This window comes from Cyprinodon variegatus, unplaced genomic scaffold (genome assembly GCF_000732505.1).
Source record: "Cyprinodon variegatus isolate N-32 unplaced genomic scaffold, C_variegatus-1.0 Scaffold836, whole genome shotgun sequence".
Lineage (NCBI taxonomy): Eukaryota > Metazoa > Chordata > Actinopteri > Cyprinodontiformes > Cyprinodontidae > Cyprinodon > Cyprinodon variegatus.
The window spans coordinates 337,753-364,682 of record NW_015151289.1 but is presented as its reverse complement, the minus strand read 5'-3'; the positions used below and the strand labels follow the sequence as shown (position 1 = coordinate 364,682).

The 26,930-nt window shown below is 37.7% G+C and overlaps 1 protein-coding gene across 1 annotated transcript; it reads left to right on the top strand.

Annotated features, from left to right (window-relative positions):
* The first annotated feature begins 1,425 nt into the window (after positions 1–1,425).
* Positions 1,426–22,007, top strand: LOC107099082 (phospholipid scramblase 1-like). The gene is made up of 8 exons (XM_015397054.1): positions 1,426–1,578; positions 2,055–2,141; positions 11,913–12,184; positions 12,905–12,947; positions 14,901–15,121; positions 17,507–17,668; positions 20,310–20,471; positions 20,570–22,007. The coding sequence occupies exons 2-8, from the start codon at positions 2,129–2,131 to the stop codon at positions 20,627–20,629; spliced, it is 933 nt and encodes a 310-aa protein (XP_015252540.1). The 5' UTR covers positions 1,426–1,578; positions 2,055–2,128; the 3' UTR covers positions 20,630–22,007.
* Positions 22,008–26,930: the final 4,923 nt, after the last annotated feature.

The window sequence follows — 26,930 nt, the reverse complement described above, 5'->3', positions numbered from 1 at the left end:
AAAAAGTTTTCTCTAAGGAACTTTCGGTGTCCAATTATTAACTAATTATTTTATTAAAGAATAGATTATTAAATACATAATTAATCGATTTGCAAAATAATCTGTAGTTGCAGTGTAACAGAAACAGAAGGGAGGGGGGGTAACCTAATTTTGTTATAAATATGCATAGAGGTAACAAGCTAGTTTTGAGAAAGTAATGAGAAGGTATTAGCCTACAGATACATGTGTTTAAATATAGTGAGTCAAAGTAAAACACACTCAGCAAAATAAATACTCAAGTGACGACCCTTAAAAAGCTACTTAAAAACAATAGCTAAGTATTTATATTTTGTCAAAACATTTTTATTTGGTCAAACATGATTGACAGGTTAAATATCTAAATGAAATAGGCTGCAAAATCCTCTGAGAATTTCTGTTTGCTGTGAAATGTTTCTGTTTCTGGCGCTTTGGCGACCCCTGGTGGTTGATGCCTCTATGTGTCAGACAGATGTGACGAACCTCTCCCCGCAGCTGCATTTGATTGCTGAGTCTCCCTCCGCTCGATTACTTTTATAGCGCATCCACAAACATATTACGGTAACCACCCTCAAACGTTTTGTCGAAGTAAAACTGTAACTTATAACTTTAATATCTCTGAGGAGTGAAAAGGGCGTAATTTCCAGGGGGGTTAGGGGAGTTATCCATCCCCCCCTTGCAAGAAGAGGGGAGTAAACATCATAATTCATTAAAAACTGGTTGTGTGTTAACTTACATTATCTTTGTCTGATAAAAGTAAAACTACAGTATAAAATCTAAGGTTCAGTCAAACCTTTATGAAACTTTAAGAAATTTAGTTTGAATTAATTGCTTTAGAGGATGATGCAATTACAAAAAAAGGCAGTTACCGTTTGTAAATACGATGACAGCTAAACTGTTTATAGTTTTTATTTTATTTGGAGGAAAGAAGGAAGAAACTGACTGTTTTTGTGAACAACCAGAAAGTGATATATATATTCCCTATTTGTTGAAGTGGTAGTTTGAGTTCCAAAGAAAAAAATGCATATTGTAAACTCATTTGTATAGTTATAACTTTTTAAAATTGATCGATCCCGTTCTTGGTTTTTACGAGGTTGCATTTCAATTATTGTATTTTTCATTATTTCTGTAAGCGGCAGTCAGGTATTCAGTCTTGACATACTTTTATTTTGAAATTACCTTAATATCGGTAAAAGGTGCGCACGCGGACCTATGAAAACAAATGTTTAAGACATCATCGTCCTTCTCGGTGCCATAATAAGTTATAAATAACATATTTCATCTCTCGTTTATCGACTGGCTGTGTCTCCCATGTTATTCTAAATGATTAAAACAGGTATAGCCTGAATTAAACTGGTTTCCGCCCTCTGTTGTGGGACACCGCCCTACAAGGAGGCCCAAAGAAACTGACGGAAGGGGAGGAGAGAGAGAGGAAGGGAGGTGGAGTGACCGATAAAGACCAGCGGCAACAACAACGACTAACAGCTTGAGGAAAAATCTACAAGTATCACTCTGCATCCAAGAATCTGCTTCTTCACTTCTTTTCTGGGTTTATATTCACGAGTAAGTCGTTTTGCATCTTTTATTTTCCTGCATGTCAGAATAATACTGAATAATTGGAAGCATTCACCTTTTTTTTTAGAGAGAAAAAGCAACAAGAGTACAAAATGTTTCAGATAGTTTTTCCCCCCTGAAATATGCAAAAAAATAAAAAAAACAGCTGTGTGTAAGTAGGTTAATTAAGTAGAACACAACCAGATGTGTGTTTTTTTTTTTTAACCGTACCACTGTTACCTTTTAAACTTTTTTTCTTTTCTTACCTTTTTGTGTAAGCAAATTTAATTTTGTCCCCTTATTTATATATAAGCCCACTTTCCTGGATCTACTAACTGGATTTAAATGCAGTCAGATTTGTTTTGAAAATGTGGCTTCATAAACATGCCTCATGGTTTTAATCTGCATATGGTATGGAGTCTGTACTCACCCTTTAGTTCTCCCACAGTTCATATCTCAACTCCCCTACTTTTTTTTCCCCCCAGCTTTCCAAGGAAAATCTGGGAGGGATCTAGGAAGTGTGACCTACTTTTTCTTCTCCATTTCTCTTCCAATCAAAATGTCTGCTCCAGGTGAGGCATTCTTTAAAGCATCAACATTTCACTGCTGGTTCTGTGTACACTCTCCCACTTTACAGTAAAAAATAAATCAAATAAAGCCTGCTTTTACCTCCTCTTAACTTTTTCCCATTAATATCTGACAGCTATGGTGAGGCTGTTGAACTTGTCTTTTGAGATTCTTTAACTCTTGCCTAACCCAGGTTTTCCACACAATGCAATGAATCACGGCCTGGCTCAGCCCCTGGTATCCTCTTACTACTCACGTGGCCTTTGTCCTTAAAAAAGTGATGAAACATGAAACTTTTTCCTTGGGATTCTGGTGTATGTTTGTTTTGGTCCTGTGTGCTCCTCCCTCCCTAAGGAAGGCTCTACAGCAGGGATGTCAAACTGGTTCCAGAAAGGGCTGTGTGGCTGCAGCTTTTCTTTCCAACCAAACAATAGCACACCAGAATCCATTCATGTCATCGGCTTCTGTCTCCTTGAACCCCTCGGCAGATGGCCGCTCACACTGAGCCTGGTCCTGCTGGAGGTTCTTCCTGTTAAAAGGGAGTTTTTCCTCTCCACTGTCGCTACAAGCATGCGTAGTGAAGGAGTCAATGAGTCGATGCAATCAACTGGTTTTCCTTAGATAGAACACTTTGAATTAATTTGACTGTATGCTCTGGTGAACTGTAAGTGCCTTGAGATGACTTGTGTTGTGAATTGGTGCTATAGAAATAAACTGAACTGAATTGAATTGAATAGATTGGACTCCCTTGATGAGATGAGATGACACATGCGCTCGAAAGGCATCATGTCTATCTATCTAGTTCCTTTTTTCCTTGTTAGTAGGGTCAGCTTCACTTTCGAGTTGATGCAAATCTTGTGAAGTTTCCTGAAAAGTGGGTGGGTGACTGTGAAACACATGTGGACCCATTTTCTTACTTCTTGTGTGAGAGTTAAAACAAATTGGAAACTTGTGACCTTTTTAAGTGGCTCAACTAAGCTTATTGCCAACATTGAATGCCGTCATTACAAAGAACCAGTTGGGTCAGATGCGAGTCACAGCGGTGTGTACACAAAGATGAAACTGATAAGCTGTAATAGGCATCATAACAATAATAATACTAATGCTATGCCAATGCATTAGTATTAGCACTGCTATACAATTTAAAAATAGATATAAGAAAAATGAGAGAAGTAGGATGCAAGCGATGAACTCAGAAGAGGGGGAAAAAAGGTTTGTGTGGATCTAAGATGGAGGAGCAACAAGTACAAGTAGTGAGTACTTGTACTTGTACTCACTAATTTTTTTAGTCCTAATAATTTAATTTATAATCAAAATAAAAAATTAGAATTAGTAATGATTAACCCCCCATAAAATGAGTTGTAAATTCATTTTATTGCTTTCATTAGGGCATTGGCAAATTAGAAGAAATGATCAGATGTGCTTGCTGTGGTATGTTTAGTGATATAAATCACACTTGTTGCCTATTTTAATCTTATTTTAAATTGGTATATTTTTTATTTCAAGCATAGTGATTGTGGGGCTAGGATTGCTGTTGCTGCAGTCACAGCCAGATCCCAAAGAATGTCTTCAAAGAAGTAATGAAGAGAGTGTTTTATCATTATCACCTAATATCATGATAAGATTTTAAGTCCATATCGCCCAGCCCAAGTAGCGAGTGTAAAATCCACAATAAATTCAAAAGCTTTTAAAATATAGATTAGAAAACAGAACAGCAACAATGAAATCAGGGGATGTTTTTTTTTCTGGCGTTGGCTCGCATATGCAAACACACCACAATGTAGCAGGTTATGCATACAAAGATGTGACAAAGACGCCACGGGGTGCAGCTTAAAACATAGCCTTTATTTGAGCTGGTTTAAAATATAATCTGTTTCAAGGCTACTCAGTTGTCATGGGAGCCGTAATCGTCAAGGAAGGTTTTCGTTAAGACTTCATCTGCATGAGGACTTAATCTAGAGTCAGAAACCGAACACCACTCCGCTCATATTTGGTTTGGGGGTTTTGTCCTTGCTTCCTGGATGGGAAGCAAAATGTCTTCAAACTTGGAAACAAAGTCCAGTGGATTGTTTCTTTTTTTTTTTTACTTTTTTTGGAATGACTATGACCTGGATGACTGAGAATCTTCACCAGCATATGTTTACTCTAGGCCGTCCTACTTGCATTACTCCCCATTTTCTCTTACTGGTGGGGAATCTGACTTGGTGGAAAAATTGCAAATCTTCTTTTGGAAAGTAAGCTTGTATGAGCGATGCAAACAGCAAATTTTAAAAAGAGCAAGCACACGTGTTTAATAGGCATTCCCCCGCGGGAGTTCCTGAAAATTCTCCAATATACCTTTAAATTATGACAGAAATACCATTGGGTGATGTTGGGTTCTAAATATAACATAAAAAAATGACTGGACATACAAAAGAAGATGTGATGTATTGTTTAAAAAAAGGGTTTGTGGAAAATATGAGTTTTGTCAAACGTGGCTTTCTGATCTTTCATGACTCATTTTTCACGGCTGCATCGTGGAACAGTGGGTAGCACTGCTGCCTTGCAGCAAGAAGGTTCCGGGTTCGATTCCCTTTCTGCATGCAGTTTGCATTCTCCCTGAGCATGCGTGGGTTCTCTCCGGGTACTCCGGCTTCCTCCCTCCAAAAACATGACTGTCTCTAGATTCTCCTTAGGTGTGAGTGGATGTGTGAATGGTTGGTTGTCTGTCTCTGTTTTGCCCTGCGACTGGCAATCTGTCCAGGGTGTACCCCACCTCTCGCCCGCAGACAGCTGGAGATAGGCACCAGCACCCCTCGCGGCTCCGCTTGGGATTAAGCGTGTAAGAAAATGGATGGATGGAGGATTTTAAATATATAACATAAAAAAATATGACTGGACATACAAAACAAGATGTAATGTATTGTTTAAAAAAATGGTTTGCAGAAAATATGAGTTCTGTCAAATGTGGCTTTCTAATCTCTGATGACTGATTTTTCTTTATCACACTTCTTGCCTAAGTGAATGCATGCCTTTAAAAGCCAAAGCCTGTCTCATTGTATGGACACACCTTCTGAGATCATGGAACTAAAACATTGCTTAACCAGCACAACTTTCAATGGAAATTTTGTTATTTTTTTTGCTGATGAAGATTCTCAGTCATCCATGTCAGGTAATGTTCGATTTTGCATATCTGCATTTTTCCAGTAATGTTTTTTCCATTCAAGGCACAAGCTTTGTTTATCAGGGTCCATGCCCTGGTGAAAAGTGTCTTCTGAAGTCCATGTGTCACACGGAGAATTCCTGAGTCATGGAAACTTTAAAGGGAATCTCTTTCGAAGGGTTAGTAACCATGGTGTGACCTCAGATTTTCTTTAGTTTAGCCAAGTAAAACTAAATTGGTTGCAGTTTGCATCCATTGGATTCCAATAAGTAAAAATTACTTAGCTCCATGTGTGGAGTTTGTAGATAACTGAGTTTTTATTTTTTTTAGATAAACTGACAACGGTAGGGTTGAATAATTGGTCAGAACCAGTTCTTTCCCTTCATTTCTTTTGGAATAGTTAACATGTTCTAAAATGTTCGATTCCTAGTTTTGATTCCCCGTCTGTTACCTGTTAATTGTCAAAGTAGTTTATTAATATTATGCAAAGTGCATACTAAAGGTAGTTCAGATCGTCCTTCTTTATTATCTCTGTTTCCATATGGTACACTTGGCAGCTTTATGGCTGGTTTGCCACACCTTTTACAAAGACCAGTCAGAACATGCTGAGTCTTGTTTAATTGCGGAAAAAAATATATACGGTACTTATAAGAAAGACCCATGGGTTTCCTGTTACACACATGGCAATAACTGTTAGTAGTTTTAAGGTAAGTAAAAGGGATCATCAATATTCTGCTTTAATATTTTCTTTATGTTGTTGTTGATTGGAGTGATTTCCCCAGTTTTTTGGTCACAGAAACTGTTACCCACTGGTTACTCCATCTACTTTGTCTTACCCACAACCAAAATCAAATAAATCTGAAAAAAATTCTTAAAGGAGTAAATCATGATAATCTAATTCAAAGTTAATTAAATGTGGTTTAAAATAGGATGGCTTGATTTGTGACAACCACATTGATTTATGTTGTCTTACAGAAACTTGGCTGCAGAAAGATGATTATTTAAGCATTAATGGGGCATCTCCCTCTAGTTATTTACATGTTCACATACCCAGAAATTCTGGGCGAGGAGGAGGAGTAGATACAATCTTTCAGGCTGACTACTGATACTGAAGCCAGTTAATAATTACAACTGTTAAAAGTTTAACCGTTAGTTTACCTCATCCAAATTGGTCTTTTCTGGTCACAGCTTTCAGAAAAGGTCTAAAACAGTCTTTGTAATCAGGAGTTGGGTCAAATAAATGTCAGAGCAGGGTTAAGCGTGACCACAGGTGTGCCACCTGTGAAGATGTTCAAAGTACAAGACACTTTTTTTCCACTAAACCTCATGAAGTTGTAAAATCTTTCCATCTCTTTAACCAGCGTAAGCTTTTATATTAGACTGTGGAAAGAACAGATGAGCTCATTGCTTTAAAGGTCCTTTGGTTGAATATTGATCATATTTTATTATTGTTGTCGGTTTGCAATATGGTGAAATTGTAGCTTTATTTGAACTTGGGAAAACGCCCACAAACATCTTCCATTTAACATTTTCAGCTTTTAAAATGGGTCAAATAACTAAAGATTTTAAAAATCCCCTGATGACCGACATCAACAATTTTCTCTTGATTAACTCTGTGAATTTATTAGGGGTGTAAATAATAATCGTTTTGTATCGATGCATCGATCCAACAGCTGACAATCTGATGCATCGACACGTCCTCAAGAGTATCGATTCATGTTTAGTTTTTTTTCCCCTCTGGCCTATTTTTATCCATTTGCTCCTGGGCGTAATTCTTCCTCCCGTGCTGCGGTGGCGCTAAACCTATTTTGCCCTCCTACCTCGATTCCTTTAGCCATTACCCTCTTTATGTTTTCACACACGCTTGCGTAAAGAGTAGGCAAGACAGAAGTGGCGTAGGAAAATTCTTGAGTATTGAGAATAATCGAATCGTTGGGTCAGGAAATTGATACTGAATCGAATTGCCATGATGGGTGTGATTTAGACCCCTAAAATTGACCATACATATTATTATTTAACAAATCAGTGCTAACACCAACTCTTCCTTATTGGTGGGCATGGATGTAATTTTTTTTGGGGGGAGAGGGGGCAGAAGTGTCCCCTGCTAATTTTACTGTCCAAATGCGTTACGCTGCAGTACACAGACATTAATCGAGCACTAGGACCAAGCAGAAAACCCCAGCTCAAGCTGAAGCCAGCCTTCCTGAGCAGATTCAGTGTGTGAGTGAATGGGTAAATGACTAAATGTAGCGTAAAGCGCTTTGGTCAAGTCTCCTTACTTGAAAAAGCGCTATATAAGTACAAGCCATTTTTATTAGACCACACACAAGCTCCTGAATGGTCCTCCGTCTTTTCTTGTTTGACTGATAAGCTCGCTTTACAAATATCTGATGCACCACTGAATCGGGTCCGTGATTGGATGGTCAAACACGCTGAAGTTAGTTATATTAAATAATGCTTGTATTCCCACCACTTCTGAAATCACAATGTCATCCTTTGTTGTGGGTATTGTCACTGAGTGAAGGAAAAGATGTTATTTTATGTTTTAGTTTCAGCATGGTGTTTCGAAGTAAATTCAAGCCAGCCATGACAAGTTGATCTGTGACACCATTAAAGACAAAGGAAAGGAACTGAGATAAAATCTGTTAAAGACTGAAAGATTACCCGTTAAAACACAAGTCATTACATCAGAGGATATTAAAACGCTAATTTAAGCACTTAAAAAAACAGAGACAAGGCAGAAGTGGATTAAAGCACTCTTTTGTCTTAATAGGTAAGCTGCATTAAACAGTTATGTTTTCTGCATTTAATGTAGAATAATAAAACACTGAAGTGTTGTCTCTTTTATACATCTTTTAACAGTTATTTCTTTTACATCTATGCAGGGATCTGAATGCATTTGTAATGTTTATTCAATTTGACTATGAGGTGTGGATTATAGGCACTATCTGGAATTTTGAAGTAGCTATGTGTAATAAAATGGCTCGGCCAGAACAGGAAAAAAAGATGACCCAGAGGGGTGCATAAAGAGTGCTTTGGCTGCTAACCACGGAAGCCATGACAGAAAAAAGCATTGGCCACAAATCCTCCACAGAGGAACAGACATGCTGAAAAAGTCACCACTTTAGATAACACTTCTGTTTTGGCCTTTTGTTTTTCAGTAATAAGATATGGTGTAGTAGGGTTAAAATCATATTTATTGGGTAATAACACCCATAACTCTCCTTAATAGCAAAAGCTGTACTAATTAATAGTGGGTGTACTTTTAAACCATGACTCTTCACGATGCTTTTAAAGCTAACTGCTTACTTCCTGTCCTGCAAAACACCTCTGTTTGCTCTGAGACTTGGGAGGTAATTAGTTCTGTGCTCTCATCGTGGAGAAGGAAAACAGTCGAGACTAAACAGATGCACAGAGGTACTCTCACACTACCACTTTCTTCCGTCATACACAGTCTTTAAATTAACCTTCTTGTTGTAAACTGATAAGAAATTAAAGATACCCAGATTTGGCATATCATCTGATCATCAGATAACAAACCAACAGGCAGCTTTGATCTTTTAGTGGTTTGTATTGTAGTTTCAAGACCTTCTTCTTTTCAGTTCTACCACATATGTAGTTGGACATGATGCCTAGAAGGCAGAAAGTCTCAAATAATGTGATTTTGGAGTGATTATATGGTTTAAATTCACTTTAAAAGTCTTGTCTAGAGGCTACACACAACAGAGTCCAATAAAAACACAATGGGAGTCTTGGTTCAACATAATTTGAAGTTCCAGAGAGATTTGCATAAAAATTTGAAAGGCAAAATGCCCTGATGTTAAAAGATAAAAATAAAAAATGGTCGGTGTATCCTTATTGGTAGTATTTATAGAATTACATGTTGTTGTTTTTTATATTTGCTTGTGGTTCAGTTGGGTGTGTTTACCACATGTATTTAAGAGTCAAAAATTGAACATTTGAACGTTTAAATCTAACTTCTGCTTTCTGCTTATCCAAGATTATGTCTTGAGCAGACGAGCTGTGCTCCAAGGGAGGGCTAAGGGATTTTTGGCTAATCATTTCTAGTAGGTTTTCTGGGTGATGAACGTGATGCTGTTTTCATTGGAATAGTGATGTAATCTGATTACTGGGAGCTGAAGAAGAGCCTTCCCACTCATCCAAAGAGGAAGTACGATAGGGATGTAAATAAAAAGGAGGGTTGTAATTGTTACCTAAAGGTGGTAAAATGACAGGTTACTGTCTTGCACATGGGGAGACCAGGGATCTTCTTTTCTGGGGAAAAAAAAAAGGATTTATCGGGGGGAAAATAGAGTTTTTAGGGAATGAGAATATTTTTTGCTTGAGTTTTCTTTGTTAACTTTTTGTGATTAGGCTGCAACCTCTCTGGTTTAAAAGCCCAGGATTGGTTAAAATATCTCACTGTTTTCAGATATAAATTGTGAAAAATGTGCTCTCTTTAATCAGCTGTAAATGGTTTTTACTATTGACATATGTGATCTACATTCTATGGTTTATGCACAGGCTCTTTTCACTGAGCAGCACCACAGAGCAAAGGTCAGACACCAGTGTTACCTACATTCTGTGGTGGTGCTCGTACGGAGAGAGCAGAACCACAGAAGATATATCGAGTCTGAACCAGGTTTACACTATTTTGATCCAATTGAACTCTGAGTTAAAACTATTATCTTCATCTGTGCCTTCAACTTGTATGTTAGATCCAATCTTCCCTCTAATTTCCATCTCCATTTTAGATGTGATTAATGTACTCCTGTTACAGAGATATGTGCCTTAGGCTTTTAAGGTAGCTGTAATTACACCTTTACTTAAGAAACTTTCTCTTGACCCAGATGACCTGGTCAATTGTAGACCTATTTCTAATCCTCCTTTCTTATCTAAAATTCTTGAGGGATTCAATTCAGTTTATTTATATCGCACCAATTCACAACACGTCATCTCAAGGCACTTCACAGTTCGCCAGATCATACAGTCAAATTGATTCAAAGTTTTCCATCTAAGGAAAACCAGTTGATGGCCTTGACTCATTTACTCTTCGGCAATCCCTCACACTAAGCATGTTTGTAGCGACAGTGGAGAGGAATACCCTCCCTTTTAACAGGAAGAAACCTCCAGCAGAACCAGGCTCAGTGTGAGCGGCCATCTGCCAAGTCCGACTAGGGTTCAAGAAGACAGAAGCAGACATACAGAGGGCAACTGTAAAAGCCAGTCAGAGTCAGAGAAACAGGAGTACACTGAAAAACAGGCCCACCTCCAACATCTATAAACAAAATTGTTGATGGCAGCAGTACAGCGGATATTTCTGTCCAGGATGGTGTAACGGCCAAACAGGAGCAGACAAGGCAAAGCTACTATGAGAAAAATTGGAGAAAGCATAAAATTAGAGATTGAACTAACAGATTCTGTAGAATGGGAGAGTAGAGATAGAATGATGAAATAGGGGTCCCTATGACCTCCAGAAGTCTAAGCCTATAGCAGCATAATTATCGAGATGGCTTAGGAAAACCTGAGCCACTCTTAACTATAAGCTTATTTAAAGGAAAGTTTTAGGCCTACCTTTAAAATTAGACACAGTGTCTGCCTCACGGACTAAAACTGGTACTTGGTTCCACAGGACCCTGATAACTAAAAGATCTGCCTCCCATTCTACTTTTAGAAATTCTAGGAACCACTTGTAAACCTACAGTTTTAGAGCGAAATGTATCTGTTAGGAACATAAGGAACAATCATATCTCTGATTGTTCCTTATGTTCGTTATGATATGACATAAAATAACATGGTGCAGACCACGCTTCAACATTGGGGATAAATAAAAAAATATCTGCGGCAAGCTCACTGCGACACACTGCTGTGGGAGTATGCAGAGCCCGGGCTGGTTATACTCCCGCAGCAGTGTGTCATAGTGAGCTTGTCGCAGGTATGACGCAGATATTTTTGATTTATGCCCAATTTTGAAGCTTTGTCTGCGCTATGTCATTCCACGCCACAACGCAAGAGGGATAATCAAGAACTAGCTGTGGGTCTAGATACGGCCGAGGTGGTGAGGAAGTGTGGGCAAGTTTGTGCGACGACGGAGGAACATGAGGGCGAAAAAGAGCGTTTTTTTTTTTTCCTTTAGCTTAGTGACAAAGGAGCAGAAAGATGGCAGAGGTGCAGGTGCAGGGTGAAAGATGGAGCGGAGTGGGAGAGCCAGCTGAGGCGGGGAGCTTTGTTGATAGAGAGAAAGGAAGACAGCATAGGGGGGACGGGGCGGGGGACAGCGTGTGTTTGAGGAGGAGATGGAGAGAGGGATAGTGTCTCTGAGACGGATTACAATTTAATGTTTAATAGCAAAAAGGAAGTCTTTCTCATAGATAGAAAATGTTTTCAAAGCAAAAACAATCCTTTGTTGGGCTACTGTATAAAACCTCAAACTCAACGCCATTCCTGACATTTTGAATTGAAAAAGCTTCCTGGATGGGAAGCGAACGTCTTTAAACTTGGAAACCAACTCCAGTGGATTGTTTTTAATTCTTTTGGAAAACGTGCAGTATATCCAATATATAAAATTATCACGAAAGTTGGTAAATTCCGTTTTGAATTGTTGAAGCTAATGTATTTCTGTATTTCCCTATAGGGTATCCAGGCTCTCCCAATCCTCCTTACCCTCAACCCGGCGGCCCAGGTGCACCACCTTATCCAGTTCCAGCAGGGGGCTATGGAGACCCAAGCTATGCACCTCAACCAGGCTTCAATGTTGGCTACCACCAGGACCAGCCTCCTGTTATGTACCAACCGGGCCCAGTTCCAGGTCAAGCACCGGGTTATGGCGGCCAGTCAATGGCGATCGCTCCAGCTCCAGCGTCGGTTCCTGTGGGTGTCCCACCTGGGCTGGAGTACCTGACACAGGTAGGTCAGAGTAGGAGAACATATCTTATACATGAATGCAACTTAAAATTAAAAGAAAATACAATCATTTTGAATAAAAAATATATGAATGGTGTTCTGAAAGTTGTCAGAATCTGCGGGGCCTCCCTCTTGGTTGGAAAAACACTTGCTTACTTCCCTTCAATTGTTAAAAAAACATCTTAAAGTCTAGTTGGATGAAACATTGAAAAGCCTTATTGTATTGGGTGTCTGTCCAAGTTTCCAGTGATTCATATAAGGTTTAAACACTTTTAAAATATTCACCAAGATGCATTTTATTATTTTAACTTCCAATGAGCTTAAACTGAAGTTACTAAAAGCTTAGAAAAAGTCCAGCTGTGGCCTTTTAAAGTCAGATGTCTTGATTTTAAAATTAGAAATGAACTTTATCCTTTTAGCCTTTTGAACTTTTGAAACAATGTTCACATAAAATGAGTAAGTCAGCAGTTTTTCTCTGTGTAATTTTTTACAGTTTTCTCAGGCATGAAGCTGTGTGCTTGGCTGATATATTTAGAGATAGTCTGCACTTACTTCCTTACTTTGTGGTGTTTGTTCTTTCTCTAAGCAAATGTTATTGATATATATTACTTCCTAATGAAAATATTTTAAATGTGTTGCAATGTTTTTCATTTGTTTGAAGAAGGAAATGGGATGCATAGATGCAGAGTGTCTGTTCTTGATCTGCTTTTTTTGTTGTTTAAGATTGACCAGATCCTGATCCACCAAAAAGTTGAGCTCCTTGAAGGTAAATCCCTCAGACTTTAACTGCATACATTATCTCCCAATTTAAAGATGCGTAAGAAAAAAATGTTTTGTTGCACTAGCTTAGATTCGCACTAAAAATATGTAGAAATCTAAACCTTTAATTTGAATGCGTTTAATGTATGGGGGGAGAATTCAAAGGTTTTCTACAGGATTTAGCCTGGGGACTGAGATGTCTCAAAAAAGAAGCTAGTTTATTTATTTTTTCTCGGAATGAAATTGTTTTGTTTTGATTGGAACCAATTATATTTGGATCATTATTCTCTAGAAAACTATTAGGAACCATTTCCAGAGGTGTGCCATCGAAAATCGTACAATATGCATAGTACAGCCACATTTATTAAACTCCATATGTTTGTTTAAATTCCCATTCTCTTCACTGTACTTGGGTTTTTATCAGTCAGGTTGCCAACTTTACTGCATAAAAATTTGAGCAAAAAGGTTTCAAAAAATAATTACATTTGATCGTTATGGCAGAAAGACAAGATCGTTAAATGTTAAATCTACTGCTTTCAATACATTTGGAGGAGTAGCCTGTCTCTTCTACAACCCCCACTGCCACCTTAGACGATGAAATTAAAGGTATAGTGGAGGATGTTCTTTTTCCGGGTGGATCATCTAAATAAGTGTTCCTCCTAATTGTCAATCATTCTGGTTATATGTTTACTTAAGGCCGTCCTACATGCTCGTCCCCTTTTTGACTTACCGCTGGTGAGGCTGACATAGTGCAAAAATTGCAAATCTTCTTTAGAAAAGTACGTTTGTATGAACCATGCAAACTGCAACTTTTAAACGGAGCGTGCACGAGGATTGTAAAGGGTTGTACATGTGCTTTATTTTTTTGTGGAGACGGCGGGTCTTTTAAAAAATTCGCGAAAATCCGCGACTATACCTTTTAATGATTATTGGTGGGCACAGACTCACAAATGTTAGCTCAGATGAATTATGTGTTTTATTTCTTTGTATTTTATTTTGTAATTTTATCCCTTCCAAAAAGCTCCTACTAGAATGGTCCTTTACATTTAAGTTTAAACAAGTAAACCAATAGTGTGTTTTTAGCTTGCAGCTGCTGTGTTGCACAGTGTCTTACCACATGTAACCCAAATGCGAGTCATACTCTTTTAGACATACCCACGACCAAAAGGCACAAACTTGTGAATTTCATTAGCGGATTTATGCTGCTGAAACTTTATTTAGCAGAAGTTAAATGATGCGCCAATAATTTTGAAAGTTAAGAATAATGCTATTTAGATAAGTTCTTCTATTAGCTGGGAAAATATCAATTTAATTTCCTTTTTTCAACACAATGTACTGCCTGTCGCTGTAAATATGTGGTCTCTCTATCACTGGATGACGTGCACACATGCACACACAACGTATGTGTTCGCTCACAAGTGAACACGTACTGCAGCCAGGTGCTAGATGTTGCAATATCTTGCAAAACACACTGGAATATCTACTTCTACAGATTTATGAGAACTGCAGCACCGACTCTCCTGCAATAGCAGTCATACCTCTCCTAATTTAATTAGGACTAAAATACTTCAGCTCAGTAAGCATCTGAACAGAATTATTTTAGTTTGGATGATTAAACTGAAATGGGTTTATTAGAACCCGTTTAACTGCTAGACCCAATAAACACAGTTAACTTGAATGCGTAAAGAATCAATTAAAGACAAAACAAAAGTATTTTTAATACAAATTCTTAATGGCACCAACGATTTGGAAGCAGCTGAATTTGGTTAATATCAGTATTAATTTGCAATGAATTCAAACTAAAGCAGGATCTTTCAGTATTTTTCATTGAGAGTCATGATACTGCAACAAACTATTCTATGTAAAGGATGTAAATTAATTTGTGTGTGTCAGCTTTAAGAACTGATTAATGTTAAGCTGCGTCAATATTTAACTATCTCTATTCTTTACTGCCCTGCAGCCATCATTGGTTTTGAGACAAACAACCAGTATGAGATAAAGAACAGTCTGGGCCAAAAGATCTACAAAGCCAAAGAAAAGAACGACTGCTGCACCAGAAACTGCTGCGGTTCTTTGCGCAGCTTCGACATGAAGATCAAGGACAACATGGACAGGGAGGTCATCCGTCTCATCCGGCCTTTCCGATGTGTCTCCTGCTGGTGTCCTTGCTGTCTGCAGGAGGTCTGTTCTAAATATTTCTGTTGTCTGTTTGACTCATGTCATAATAATTTAAGCTATATACTGTAGTTCTGTATTGTTCCTATGGAAAGGTTTATAGCACACCATGAGTGTCTATTAATACAGAGAGCATTGGAGTTTAAAGAGATGTCTCTGCAGCTTCTCCTCCCCCATCTGTTGCTGTGCATTTACAAACAGCTGGCTGAAAAAGACTGGCTACAGTTTTTGTCTTCTAAAAGAAATTCAACAGCAAAGTTGGGTATTTTAAATTGCCCTATAGGCCTCTTCTGAAAACTAAAGGAACATAAATGCAGTGAAACCACTAATATATAACCACTAATAATGACCCAATTAATGAGGCTGATAACCAATGTTAGTATTGATTTTGTTTATATATATGTATGTATATTTAACTGGTCGTAGAAGTAGAGTTAAAAGAGGCGCGACTCCTGTTTTTTGGATGGTTTCATTGATGCTTGTCTGCTGCACTTCGATCATAGAACACATATTTTTGCAGTAGAACATGGTGAAAAAAGGTTCATGGTTATTTTGTTTTTTTCTTTAGATGGAATTTAGCTTTTTGACATGATGAATGAAATAATGCACTATTTTAGATATAGTTCAGTTCTGACCCTAGATCTTAAAGTTTGTGCTTGAAAGACCAGCCCAGGGTCTACAGCTATATCTGGACATCTAAAGAAGGCTCTGCAATAGAGATTCACACTTTTGAGATATTTGGGGAACTTTTGCAAAGCAATATGGGGCGATATGGTAAATGTGCTGAGGTGCCGCTTGACTCCAACCACAGAAAGCATGAATGCTGAAATTAAATTAAAATGTAGTTCAACAACTTTTCACATCATGGGTGAGCACATTCATTTAGCCCATTACCAACAGCTTCTTCTTTTTTTTTTTTAACCCATCATATTTTCCCCCTGTATCAGTTAAATTAGTTTTTAAGATCAATCGTACATGCTCATTTAAAGGATATACTATTACCAAACAAAACCAAATGACAGATCCTGATCAAAAATAACATTATAATATTTTTTACTTTATTTTCTGAGATCAATTTAATCCCATCCAAATGAATTGACTGACTAATCAGCTTCTTTTTTTAAAACTCTGGTCCAAAGACAATAACTTCTGTTAGATTGGCAACTATATTATAAAGATATCTTGGATTATTCTTATTCTCCCCTATAAATGAGGAGAATTCTGTTGCTCTTGCTTTACTTAGGGTCCTCTTATACAGCAGTAAACTATTTTTCCAGACTATGTAGGATTCCCGTAGGCATATGGGAGCGCCATTTTCTCTCCAATTTCCTAGATTAATAAGATGGTCAGTTCTTGTCCTCTGAGTAAAATCAATAAAGCCTTTAGTATGAATGTATGTATGATTGATAGGTATTGGGTCAATATCACAGTCGGAGAATACTCAAAGCTGTAATATATGAAACTTATCTGAAATAAAAAAAGATGCATAATGACTTCCCTAATTACTATTGCATACCCTCATCATATGCAAGATGATTCTAGTGCCTAGACAAAATGATAAATGCTATATAAAATCATAACTCCATAACTGATAGTGTGTCTATTAGTGTGGTTGTATCTGATATTTTAGATGCAGGTGGATATATTTAGATATTTCTTTTTTTGCTGATATTTGACTGATTTCCGATGTCGGTTTCCAATCAGATGGTTTCACTTTGCTGTTGGGGCATATCCTTTTCCCCTCACGGGGAAAATAAGATGTTCTATTCTGTTCTATTGTTGTTTTGGTGTTCAGTTTTAGGTTGTAGCTTCTCTTCCTCCTCATTATTGGTACTCTAATGTATTCAGTCATCAGCAATACCAGTGTGGCGTTTAATGACGATTTGATCTTGTGTGTCAAATAACTATTAACTGGACATATTTTTGCACTTTCATGTTTCATCTTAAAAATCCTGGTTTGACTGATCAAACTATGTTTGCATGTCTAGATGTAATCAAACTTGCATCTCTCATCTTGTGTCCAGTCTGCTGAGTCAGAGGTGGCTTTCTAACCTCAATAGACCTATTGTGTGTCCAAACTGTCTCCTTGTCATTCCTCCTTCCTCAGCTATCTTTCCCTCATTTAATCGTGTTGTTAGCTCGCCGTTCTCACTAGCTGGATCCCAAGCTAATACCCTCGCACACACAACAGTTCTCTGTTCACTCTTCAGGCAGGAGCCATGTGAGATTTATTATCTCTGTGTGTCACGATGGTAAAGTAACAGCTTCAATTAGCATTCCTGCTCCCCTTTGTGAGAAGCTTTGTGACATTGTGATGTTTTTATTTATAATCATCTGTGCCAAAGTGACTAATTCTGTTTGGGGTTAAAATGTGTGTTTGACCCCTCCCAGATGGAGGTCCAGGCTCCACCAGGAACCACCATAGGGTTCGTCAAACAGGACTGGCACCCTTTCTTGCCCAAGTTCTCCATCCAGGGAGCAGAAGGACAGACTCTGATGAAACTGGAGGGGCCCTGCTTCGCCTGCAACTGCTGTGGAGATGTTAACTTTGAGGTGAGCTCAGGCTAGTAGTTAGTCGTTTGGGCTTTGTGTTTTCTTCTATCTTTCACATGGATTTTTTTTTTTGTCTTTACAAAGACAAAGTATCAGTAAAATGTGACAGAGCAGGGATTTGGGTGCTGTTCCTCTACATTGGAAATTAAATTAATCTCCAGGTCTAAGAATAATCTGCCTGTTTCTACAACACTGGAATTAAGTGAAATTCATAGTAACATAGAAAACAAACACTTATTCCTCTTCTTCTGCTTATCTGTAATCTGGTTGCTAAGGCAGCAGACCCAGTGGGAGCTCCGAGACCTCTGTCTCCTTGACACTTCCTCCAGCTTCTCTTAGAAAAGACAGAGGCACTCCCAGGCTGGCCAAGAGACATAGTCCCTCCATTATGTCTTGGGTCATCCTCAAGGCCTGCTCCTGGTGGAATGTGACTGGAACAACGCCCAAGGGAGGCATCCAGGGGACATCCGAAAAAGATGTTCCCTTGATGTGGAGGAAAAGCAGCTCTATTCTTAGCCTCTCCCGAATGACCAAGCTCCTCACCCTTTCTCTAAGAAATTGGACGCAGCAGCGGCACCAATCAGTCTATCGGTCTCTCACACCATTTTCCCCTCTCGCATGAACATGACCCAAAGATACTTGAGCTCCTCCAATTGAGGAAAAGAACCCCTGCTACCTGAAGAGGAGAAGCCACCTTTTTCCGGTAGAGAACCATGGCCAAGCAGTAACAAAATCCATTGGTCCCCAAACCAGACCACCCCTGGTCTTTGGTAGCACCTAGAAATCCTGTTTGTTAAAATTATGAACAGGACCAGTGACAGAAGGCAGCCCTGCTGGAGTCCAACCCCAGGGCCAAGTCTGACTAAGAGGCTATTCAACCACGAAAATCCAGAGCTCTAAAGTACTCTGGGTGAATCTCATTTACCCCTGAAGCCTTGCCATTGTGGAGTTTTTTTTACCCCTCTGTGATTTCAGCCTGAGTGATGAGTCTGGCTTAGAGCACCCGGTCTCTGCTTCTACCAGGGAAGGCATGTCAGCTAGATTATGGAGGTCCTCAAGGTATTATTCCCACTGTCTGACAATGTCCTCAGTCAAAATAAGCAACTCTACGCTCCCACTGAAAATACTGTAAGTGAAGCACTGCTTCTCCTTCCAGTGGTGGCTTACAGTTTGCCAGAACCACTTTGAGGTCAACCAATAGTCTTTCTGAAAATCATTCAAGATATTGTCAGGATTCAAACGGTTGCTGAAAGACCTTTTATAATCCCCTCATGATGACTACAATAGGTACGTACTGCTGCCTGGTAGGGTGGAGCTGGGACCCCACCTTCAAGCCATGTTTGGGTTTTGTTGGCGAGCAGCTGTTGGTCAGGTTCCTCCTTGCAGGAGCTGGCCAGGCCGAGCCTGAAAGAGAGATGCAAGGCCATCCCCTACTGGGTCTACCACCTGCAGCGGAAACCCAGAGGTACCCATAGAGTGAGCATTAGGCAGAGACGGAGACGATCTGAACCACAGACAGTAAAGCCCCATTTACACTACCCTTTTTAAACCATGCTGAGATCTGTCCGAGCATGGTAACTGAGATAACTGTTGAGTGTAAATGGCACAAAAAACTGAAATTGACCTAGGCAGACACAAACGCACAGCGCTAAACTGGTACTAGTTCATCAGTAGGTCTCGGCATAGTTCAGTTCTGGCCCAGTTCTAAGATAACAAAGAGCGCATGAGCAGATTGTGTCATCTCCTTACAGTCAGCCTCTGTAATCATGAGATTTCAGACATTCATAGAAATACTAGCTTCCCTACCTTGCCACACGATTTCCAGTGATGATTCTGCTTAGCAGTGTGATGAACCTCAACGTCTGTCATTGTTTCCTGTGTCTGTAAGCCCTGATTAGACTATCGTTTGTGGTATCCACTTCCCAAAAGCTGACTCTGTCAAGTAAATTCACCAAAGTCTTCGTTCTTCACCTGACTCTCTGTAAACAATGAAATATCACAATTATAACCAAACTTTCTGAATGTTATGGGCCTCGCCATGTTGATTTGCTTGTTTTTCCTCTAGAGAGCAGTAGTACTGTAGATGGTCACTTGGAGGCGAGGAACCGTTCTAGCTTGTGTAAACATTCTTGAGGAATCCAGCTCGGATCAGTTAACTGATCGAAGCTCGGTCTGAAACTCTGCACAGATCGGTTTTCAGAGGGTAGTGTCAATGGGGCTTTAATCTCGCTCTGGGGAAGTATAATTAGAAAAAAATGGATTGCATATATATTCATATTGTTTTTAACAGATCCGAACAAGGTTTTTTCTTTGGTTTCCCTAAAAGATGCCTTCTAGGCCCAGTACTTTCCCCTCTTTTAAGAGCTTCCTACACAAATGCTGTCTTAAATGTAATAAATAACCCCTTGAGGGAATTTTAGTCATAGATTGCCATAAATAATTTATCTAGAACACTTATGCCCTGTTGTTGTTTTCCTATTATTTTTACTTGCCTGATCATAGAATATAAACAGTAATCTAAACATTCATTGACCAATATTTTGATAATTTTCCATAGTTTCTCATTTGAATTTGGTGCTTCAACCCCCTAGTTGCAGCAGGGTAATATCAGTATCTGTGGAACTTCTGTTTTGCTGTATAGCTGAAGGGGAAAGATGGCGAACAGACGATTGGTCGGATCAGTAAGCAGTGGAGTGGCCTGTTGAAAGAAGTCTTCACAGACACCGACAACTTCGGCATTCAGTTTCCCATGGATTTAGATGTAAAGATGAAGGCCGTACTCATGGGCGCTTGCTTCCTCATCGTAAGTTCCTTAATTTTAGTGACGTAGTTTGGTTTCTATCTTGAGATATTACCTAATGTTTTGTTTTGTTTTGTTTTGTTCTTGATTGTGACCTACAGGACTTCATGTTCTTTGAGAAAGTCGGAGAGGCTAACCAACGTAGCTCCGTGTTTTCATAACTGAGGAAAAACTAATGAAAGAGTCCACTCCTATTATCCAGCATCTGTATCTTTGTTTATTACATTCATTCTTCAAAAATACTTTCTTGATTTATAGATGCATAAAAGTAAATAATAGCTAACAACCTTCTAGAATGATTGTGTGTGGAAATCTGAGCTGCCTGATATGATTTTATGCCTAACTCAAATACTATTAAATGTATTTTATGATATTTCAAATTCCTGCCACATCTATCTGTGCTCTTCATTGTTATTGCCTTTTTTTGTAACCTTGCTCATGAGGAATTCATAATCAACATAGTTAAAGTGCAATAATCTCATGGATGTAAATGTATTAACAATGTTTTTCTTTTATTTCAACAGCAGTTTACATCGGCTCACTACGTTGTTACTCAGTGTTTTATAAATCATTTTAGTTTAGCTATGAACCAGTGTTTATAGAACTACTAACAATATCTACCTGTTTAATTAGATTATTGTCCTGTAAATGCACGTTACACTCTAATGTTGGGAATAAATGTTTAATCCGGCCAATATTGCATTGTTAGGTTAGCTACTGTTTAGGAAAAGATTCTTGCTATGAATTCAGACATCTTAGTTCCAGCATTTATCTGAAGCTATTATTTAAATTTGGTTCCATTTAACTTCATGAGGATGTGGTTCTGCTATTCTGGTTTGAAAAATAAAGTTGTGAACTCGAGTTGTTGCATGCATATCGTGTTTACCAAAGCACTCATTTACATGGTTTGCTTCACTGCCTTAAGTGGAAGTGTCCACAGTCTGTGATGTTAACCATAAAAGTGGAAAGACTGTAACGTTAATGAAAGCATGCTGTCTTGGCTGGTTCGCATTTTCCTTAGAGACTGATCCAGCGGTTAAACTTTAGCCGCCAGGTTTCCTTAAAACCACTCTGAGTGCACGGCTTTAAAGCAAATAAAACAGCCTTTATGTGCAGAATGGATAGGAAACCAAAACAAGGGAAGTTGTGGTTCGAGGGAGGAAAAAGAATTAGACTGAAACCTGAATGTAAAATTTCACCATAATGCAATTTACATGGTTTTTAGAAAACTGCACATTCATGTTTGAGAAATGTAAATGATCTGGTTATGATTATCAGGATAACATGGGCATGACCCCTGTGAAGTTTTTTCTTATTGCCACTAACTCTGTGTTTTATTTCTTTTGCCGATATGCCAGTAATCTCTCTCCAAAGGCTGGAAATGAAGCCATGTTGTGTACATTGTGTTAAATACACATTGTTGTATGCTTATGTCAAATCATTCATACAAGCAATATGCATAAGTTGCTCACTTATATCGTTGTCCTGTAACTTTTCCATTTTTTTACAAAAAAAAAGACATGAATTAAACTGATATTACCTTAAACTTTTGCTTGTGTCATTGTTGCTTTTCACGTATAAACAGTGGGGAGAGTGGGATTAAAGAATGTGCCGCTGCCCTTTTAAAGGGAAAACCCACAAAAACAAGTCCAACCTCAGGAAGCACTTGGGTAACATTAGCCTCGATCTTCGCTCCGCCTTCTTGTGAAAAGGTCGAGTCTTTCCGTTTTTAGTGTTGCACTTCTAGCCAGGAAACATTTTTGTTTACCCTCTGGCGAACCCTGGCGGTGGCATAAAATCACTGCAACCGTCACTTGAATATTTTATAGCGCATCTATAAACATGTTACGGTAATTACTGTAAAACGTTGCTGTCGAAGGTGTTTTGTTTGCTGAAAAAAAATGTTTTCTTTAAACTAAAAAATATCAGAAAATTTTATAAATGTACACATTAAGGTCATATTTAGGGTAAAAAAAACAACAAAAAAACATACGCCCACCCAGATGCATGCTGGTCCTATCAGTGACAGCCTATTCATAAAAATAACTCACCCAAATGAATCATAACTAACCAGAAACAAAGGATCATAACTAAATAACCAAAAAACATAATCTTATAAAAGATATCAAATAATAAAGTAGAATAGACTTAGCTAGATTATCCACAAAAATAAGAAACTTTGTTAATAATTAACAAAAACTAATTGGCCGCTACAGGTATATCACCTTGCAAAGACATTATGAAGTCAATGAAGTCTCTAAATCATGTAATATAACATATTATACAAATCCATCACAATAAAATTAACGTGTTAATGTAGCATAATAATACAGATTTGTCAAAAGTGCTAAATTGATGATGTACATGTAATTACATCTTACATGTATGTAATGCATTTTATATATATATATATATATATATATATAATGCAATGGACTGGTGACCTGTCCAGGGTGTAACCCGCCTCTCACCTATTGACTACTTGCGACCCAACTCGGGACAAGCGTGTCAGATACTGGATGGATATATATATATATATATATATATATATATATATATATATATAGTGGTCAAAAGTTTGAGTTAATTTATTTCTGTCAATATAACATGCAGTATATTTCAAAAACGACAGCGTTATCCACTTAATAAAGAATTACTAAATTGACATTTCACAGTGAATTTCTTTCTATTCACTCTACTTTCTATTTTCATACGTTACAAACAATGGCATTGGCTAATTTAGTCAATGACTTTGAGTTAGTCCAAGATAGCCAGACTAATGTTATGCTACATTCTATACTATAGGATACATTGGCATATATGTGTATTTTTTTGGTTAGGACATCCAGTGACTGTAAAATTACCTGTGGAACGTCTTCCCACAGCCGGCAAACGGCTTCTTTTTGCAGCCAAAAGCTAAGCATGTAGGCGTTTTTACTGCATGTCTAAGTGGGAGTGGGAAGTACCAATATGGTAGACGGTGGCTTCACTTTTTTCTGCCAATCAGTAATCCAGTGAATAAATAGAGATCAGTGGAACAACCCTGTGCCCGCCTCCAGATGGAACACTTATTAAAGGCATGTGAGAGCGTGCACAACCTCAATTCTCTTCGTGCACGCTCTGTTTAAAAGTTGCTGTTTGCATAACTCATACAAGCTTAATCTCCAAAAGAAGATTTGCAATTTTTCCACTATGTCAGCCTCACCAAGTAAGTGAAAATGTGGATGAGCACGGAGGACGGCCTTAGGTAAACATATCACCAGAATGATTGACACTAAGGAGGACCCCTTATTTAGATGATCCACCTGGAAAACAACATTTCCACTATACCTTTACCTTCACAAAGAAAGCTAAAAAAAAATCCATCAGGGTACCACGGTTTAATTTGAACTAAGTCTTTTAAGAGGGTGAGGCATTTACGGAGAAGTCAGGATGTGTAAAGAAGAACCAAGCTAAAAAGGTTACAATGGCATCCCCGAATGAAAAGATGGTGTCTCTAATTAAGAGCTGTGAACTATACAGAACAAATATTAGAAATACAACATGTATGCTGGCTTTAACCACTTTACCTCAAATTATTACTATATATAAACCTTGAGTCTTATTACAGTGCGTCTACTATGTATAGTTATTGAACTCCTTTCATCACATTTTATTACTTTCCTTAAACATACCATATAATTTATATTACTGCACTGCTAATTTACTAAGTGCATGAGCACTCTTTAATGGACATAAATATAATTGCTACACCCAACAGCACATGAAATATAACTTGATAAACATTCCTGCAACTAACCTGAAATACCAGCCTTGTTACATCATCAACCAGATGCTGGGAATTTTGTTTTAGATTAGAACTGCAGCTCAACAATGTTGTTTTTTTCTTTATCTAGCCTTGAAGCACACATTTTTCTGCACAATAAAGTTGTTGACCGCAAGTGGTACAGATTTACTATTGATTTTTGACAAAAGCTGAATTAAATGCTATCCATATTGCAATATCCATACAAGTTGAAGAAAAATATGTTGAAAAGACTTGAAGAAATAACAAAAACTTTCAATTACTGGTTGACAAGAGACTTACTTATTCTGGGAAGTAGCTGAGTAATATGTAAAAATTTGCAGGTTTATCTAAATTGGTGAACCCCAATTATTCTTTACATGTTAGTCAACATAACAAAAAAGCAATCAGTATCTGTCAAAATAAATATGTTAAAAAGAAAATGGCAGCTTGATAAGGAATATAATAAAGGGGCTATAAATAATTAATTTTGAATCTGTTGTTGTTTTTTTTTTTTTTTTTTTACAGTTAACCGGGTAAAACCTAAAAACAATTTAAATAAAGTGGGAGGTTTCAAACTTCTTTTAGTGTGACTTAGTCAACATGTCTGAATATCATCAGCAATTTTTTTGTTGTTGTATGGCTTCACCTTGTGGAGCAATTGAGTCATTACAGTCAATAGAAAACCTATACTGTACGTTCAAATTTTCTATAAGAAGGGAAACTAATGTATCACATATTTAAGCAAAAGTTACTAGATTAGAACATTTTAAAATTAAATTCAATATTCAGTGTCCATTAAAGGACAACAAGGTTTGTAAAGCAATACCATCAGCTTTATTGAATCTGTTACAAAACTATGAACATTAGGCAACTCAAAAGCAAAAAATAATCTGCCCAAAACACTACTGAATCACATTTTATTAAAAATTAACAAAATATTTATAAGGAAAACATTTCGTGAAGTTTATAAAATGGCTAGTTCCTCAAAAAAAAAAAAAGTCAAAGGCATGCAATTCAAAAATATAATGGGTGTTATCCCACTGAAGCAACAATCCAAAAGAGACTTTAATTTGAGGTGTTCTTTGGAACACATTTTGGCAAAAACTAAACATCTGATTGAAATAAAAAATACACTGTTTAACTTGAATAAAAACATTATTGTAATGAAAGTCTATTGCAATGTATAAAAAAAACACATTATAATTTAATGAATTGGCAAATACTGTATTCACAACGGGAAATGGAAAATAAATGTCCTTCCCTAATAATGTTTGAAATTTAATTACAGACATACTGTAGTTCGTTTCTCTGTCACTTCTCAAAGATTCTTATAGTGTTAACTAAAATATGTGCAGCTTTCTAAATATTTGACATTCTAAATAGACAGTTGCCTATTATTATCTGTTTGCACTGTTTACAAACAGCCTAATTGCACAATCTGCTAAAATGTTGCACTGCACCGTCTCAGACATACCATGCTTTTTAAAAAGTAATTATTAGTTAATATCTAAGTCCTTTCCTTATTTCCACATGGTAGTGTATATCCTGTAATATTATGCGTTAGATATTATCATAGATTATGGTTTACTGTTCTCTCTTTAACTTTTTAGCTGTTACTTGTGTTGTCAGGAGACCAAGAATTTGAGAATTTCAATTTAACCTGAGAGGCTCACACAAAGAAAAGCTACAATTAGAAAATATTCCATTTATTTATACAGGTAAGACAATCACATTCTTCAAGATATTTCTTTCTAAGGAAAATCAGCTGATTGGGAGGACTCATTGAGTCTCTGCAATCCCTTGTGCTGAGCATGCATGTAGCGACAGTAGAGAGAAAAACACTCTTTTAACAGGAAGAAACCTCCAGCAGAATCAGAGTCAGTATGAGTGGCCATCTGCTGAGGCCGACTTGGGTTCAAGGAGACAGAAGCAGATAAAGAAAGCAATTAAACAAGTTCTTTGGCGCCCAGGCCCCGGCCAAAGACTTTGATGCATTAAATCAACGTACAGATTAGAGCAGTCTTCTCCACGGGCCCGGATGCTGTTGATGGAAAAGCCAGAGGGTAAGTGGGACTGAAAGTTGGCTTGTGTGCGGCAGAGAGAAGCTAGTCCAGGAGCTAAATCAAAGGATCTTGAATGCTGATTGGTTTTGGAGAGTTGAGCCCCCAAGTTGATTGGCTGGAGCTGATAAAAGTCTTCCATATTGAATTTTCGCTTAAGCTTCATTTCCTTAAAATGTCCTGTATGTTTAGCAGAAATTGACAAAAAAGCTGACTAATTTAAGATCTTATGAAATTAAGAGTGAATTAAAAAAATATAAACAGTTAAATGTACAGTCATGCTATATGCAAGTCAGACTCCCATAAGTATGATACTTTTGTTTCCGAAGTTTTTGACTTGAGGCTTTTGGACTGTTCTGACCTCAAGACACCATGGACTGTTAATTTAATTCAGAAATTTATTTAACTAGTTGTCATTTGTTTTGACATTTTCTGTAACATAAGAGTCACTATGTCTCCCAACAAGAGTTTGTACTTGAGTGCAAAGATACCCAGCTAATAAAAAAACTTTATTAATCTCACAACGGAGAAATCAACTCTCGTATTTGACCAATATGACAGTTCTCTGTTCTACTACTAAGTTTGTCCATTATTTTTCAAGCTGGGCCAAACTTA